This window comes from Sphaeroforma arctica (assembly GCF_001186125.1).
Source record: "Sphaeroforma arctica JP610 unplaced genomic scaffold supercont1.263, whole genome shotgun sequence".
NCBI classification, from domain to species: domain Eukaryota; class Ichthyosporea; order Ichthyophonida; genus Sphaeroforma; species Sphaeroforma arctica.
In genome coordinates this window covers 28,351-32,369 of record NW_014040295.1, presented here as the reverse complement: position 1 = coordinate 32,369, position 4,019 = coordinate 28,351, and the positions used below count along the sequence as shown (strand labels likewise).

Here is a 4,019-nt window from a genome sequence, read left to right as displayed (position 1 = left end):
CATGCATATATACATTTACATTCGAACTGTCTGTACTTGTGTTCATAGTTTGTATTTTCAGTTGGGGGTTATTCCTGCAGTTTATTGATCTTGTCATTTGTGGCTGCTTGCTCTGAGGCTACCATATTATTCGCGTTCGAATTTTTTTTCACTTACCTGCTGGTCGTAGTGCGCTATGTCTGTTAACAACCTCTCATTTGTTCACGAATTATGTGCTATGCCATCAGTGTAGTTGTTGTCCCACACAGAAGGTCTCGCATATGTTTCGCGATGTTTATCCGCTATCCGATGATGGGTTTGCAACCTTGGGTGAACTATCTAAGATGTGGGATACGAAGTCGTATGGTCATAGGGTGGATGGCAGGGAACGTACGTTGATATAATACTACACTGGTACACACACAGTGTCACACTCGCATACATGCGGAGCCGTCCACATGACCCCAAATAGTCTACGTTGTACTCAACACCGCAATCTCCTATTTACCTGCAGAACTGCACTATATGCAAGGACAGAGGACGCGATGTAAAGGCGGCCACGGGGGTGACAATCCCCTGCAAGAAGTCGACCTGTTCAGCACACGTCCATGTGTCTTGTGCGCAGTCCAAACGTTTATTAAAGTTCGCCTTCAAGGACGATATGGTGTGTCTTACGTATTGTGCCAGACATGGAGGGAATCGGTCGCGAAGCTCCAGCGCACAAACCAACACACACAGCACACACAGCACAACTAAAGGCGGGGGTGCCCAGGTGGGCAGGAGCACCAGCGCAAGCGCGAATGAGGAGTCGGGTAAGGAAGGGGATAGAGATATAAATAGACAGAGAAGCAAGCAACGAGAAGGCGAGAGCTCTAGGGCTTCTAGGGCCGTATCGCAGACCAAGGAAGGAGAAGAACGGCCAGCCGCAACGAATGCGGGTTCGTTTAAAAGCAAAAATAGCAAAAGCGGGGATAGTGCCGGCGGTATTAAACGCGAGTTGAAGGGCAGCATCACGAATACTTCTGGCGAGCGAGAGGGCAGCACCCGCGAGGGGGATAGAGACACCACAGAACAGGACAGAAATAGTAAACGGCCACGCAAGGACGTCAAGCGGGAAAGTTCGGTACGAGAGACGAAAGGGACGAGCACCAGTAGTATTGCAATTAGCAAGGACGCATCGGGGAGTCAGCTCAGGGCTCGGGTACAGAGCTTTGTGCGCAGTCAGAATACGGAGATGAAGGAGTTTATCGAGCAGGCAATGTTGGGTACGAAGGAGAAGTTCGTAGAGATCCTGCCGAAGGTCAGGCAGATGAGTGAGGATAACAGGGCTCTGCAGCTGCGAATAAAGGCGTTAGAGGACGAGCACGCGGCTCTGACGACGGTCCAACAGCGGTTGAATGAGAGGAGGCAAGCCAAGACTGTGCCGCCGAAGGCGGACAACATGCAGCATGTCAACAAGAACCTTATTACGGCCATCTTTATCATTCTGAGCGAGCTCAACGGCCAGAGTATGGAGTCGTTCAATGCCATTGAGGTACGGGGAACTACCTCACGTTTCACAGTGTTGTGTGCCGTTGGCAGTGTTATGTCATCGCATACTAGGGATCAGTGTTTGGTGTGCTAGGTGTCTGACTATTACAGGTATGTGTGCGCATCAAATCTAGGCCCTTGTGTGATAATATTTTTGAATAGCTGTCGGGATATTAGTGTTAAGTGTTAATGAGTGATAGAGTTTGTGCACTATCTGCCACAATGGCTGTGCGAGGTTTTAGGTTTGTGTGTGATTTTGTGAGTTTAGGGTCGGCGATGGCGTATGTGTGTTGATGTCTGTTGTTTAGTGTTTGAAAATACACCGTCACACATATATATATAAACACGCGCGCACAATAAGTCCCATTTCCCACGTATAAATGCTCCAACAAACACGAACAAGTACAGTCACGTTTTGTCCACTCACGCCAGGACTGATTGCAATGATTTCATTCCCATTTACAGAATAAAGACTCATTCATCTTGAAGGTGTTCGACCAGTTGCAAGCGCAAGCAGAGGAGGGTGTGAGTCCGACAGCGCGTGATAGACTTATACGAGGAGTACTTAGTAAATGTTTAAAGGAATTCACATTAATATGAATAAAAGATCTATAAAATTATAGGGGATATTCCCGATTGTCTACCTTTAGATGTGTAAGGAGTATCGACAAAAGTAAGGAGCTAGAACGAAGGCGAGTCATCCGGATTGTAATCTCAATCTCAAACCAAAAAAAGTATTCGCGCAACGGTATTTTGAGGACGTTCAATATTTTAACACTAGAATTTATCAATTTATTTCACTACAGACAAATCTCTAAATAGTTGTGTGGTCAAGACAACTCTTATCACAGCTGCTTTCCGACTAAACAGGAGGCGCACTATTATACCTCGCCCTGCAGTTTTATGTCGTCTGCTCTAACGCATAAAGAGGTGTTTTATTACCAATAATATTTGGTGTTTGCCAGTAGTGATTGGAAGCACCTGTGTCACTTCGGTCGTGAGAGTGAACTGAAGTAGCCATCAAGTCTATGATGGGTCTATTACGTTGGAATCTTTGTCACGGTGCCATGCATGTGCATCTCAACAGATACTAGAACTATTATGGTTTACACACGTGGGCATACACCATTGGATAAAGCGCTTGCTTCAACGTATCTCCCTCAATCAAACCCCATACATTCGGTAGGTGTATAGTTCACCTACCAATTGCCACGGTTAGCTCTCAGCGTATCCGTTACGCTTCCCAGATCACCTGAGAAAAGTTATTTGCGCGCCTCTGGCTGATAATTTCAGTAGATAAGAAAACACGCCCCAATACCCCACTGTCCCTTAGTACCCCCCGCTGGGCAATAGGGCAGGCCTAGTCTTGCTAACCGATCCTTCGGGCAGTTCCCTGGGACCGAAAGTAGTGGCGCTACTCGTGGCACTGAGCAGCGTGTGTTTGCTGAGTCGGTCCACTCCGCTCATGTGCGCATCGTTCGGATGCTTGCTACTCACCTTCTTACCCCTGAGCGACGCCAGCATATTGGACGGCTTCGCCACCAACTCATTCCTCTGCAACGGGTCCCCCAACCCAATCTCATTGGTTCGTCTGGGCGTCTCGGGCGATACAGGCACACTGCGACTGCCTGCGGCGGGTTGCTGTGCGTGCGGCACGTTGCTAATGCCCAAATGAGTACCCGACGGTGTGTTCGGTTGTGGGTGGGCGTTATGGCGCCAGCGTTGATCTGGACTGCTAATTTGTGGCGGTGTGTTGACACGCTCGGTGTTGTTGGTGCCAGCCCACCCCTTGAACATACTGACGGAGAACTTTCGTAGCCGTTGGAGACCATTGTATTTGTGCGCGTCCATCGCTGCCTCGCACCCATGCTGAGGTAAGGTGACCCAGGTTCTGATGGACACTTCGGCTACCCTGGCATGGTAGATGTTGAGGTGGAAATATGAACATGGAGACTCGAGTGGAGTATGGAGCCATTGCCCTTGAGAGGGGGGGGGAGTGTTGCATTGTATGCTGAGAGAATGGTCCATATGAGAGGGAATCAAAACTACCAGTATAATGGCCGAAAAAACCCGGGTACATACGCACTTATGCACATCCCATTTCCGATCAACACGTGGCGGTCCGATACTCGTTTGATACTCGCGTGCTAATTGATTACCCACGGCATTTCTAATTTCAAGGACATGCAATATGACATGTACGACCAGCTGCCTCTATACTACCAAACACGTTGCCGGTGTTAAAATGCACTCAACATAGCCTTCATTATGCACTACACGACCTATATTAAGTACAATCCAGATCATGATACTCTACAGCGTATCGTACGGTATACGACTACCTGTAGACATATCCTTAGTCCACATGAAAAAATATGCTTCACTATGAATTGCAAACGGAACTCTATGGACCACTACGTGTGCTAGTTCTCATATACCATATATATATATATATATATATATATATACATACATACATACATACATACACACACACATACATACATATA

General features: G+C 47.5%; 2 protein-coding genes across 2 annotated transcripts; one reads left to right on the top strand and one right to left on the bottom strand.

Annotated features, from left to right (window-relative positions):
- Positions 1-270: 270 nt before the first annotated feature.
- SARC_04582 (hypothetical protein) lies at positions 271-2,120 on the top strand (the record flags this gene model as incomplete). The annotated part of the gene is made up of 3 exons (XM_014301580.1): positions 271-369; positions 494-1,513; positions 1,975-2,120. 3 exons carry the CDS (start codon positions 271-273, stop codon positions 2,107-2,109), a joined length of 1,254 nt encoding a protein of 417 aa, XP_014157055.1. The 3' UTR covers positions 2,110-2,120.
- A 436-nt stretch (positions 2,121-2,556) lies between these two features.
- SARC_04581 (hypothetical protein) lies at positions 2,557-3,360 on the bottom strand (the record flags this gene model as incomplete). The annotated part of the gene is made up of 1 exon (XM_014301579.1): positions 2,557-3,360. One exon carries the CDS (start codon positions 3,358-3,360, stop codon positions 2,839-2,841), a length of 522 nt encoding a protein of 173 aa, XP_014157054.1. The 3' UTR covers positions 2,557-2,838.
- Between the last annotated feature and the right edge of the window lie 659 nt (positions 3,361-4,019).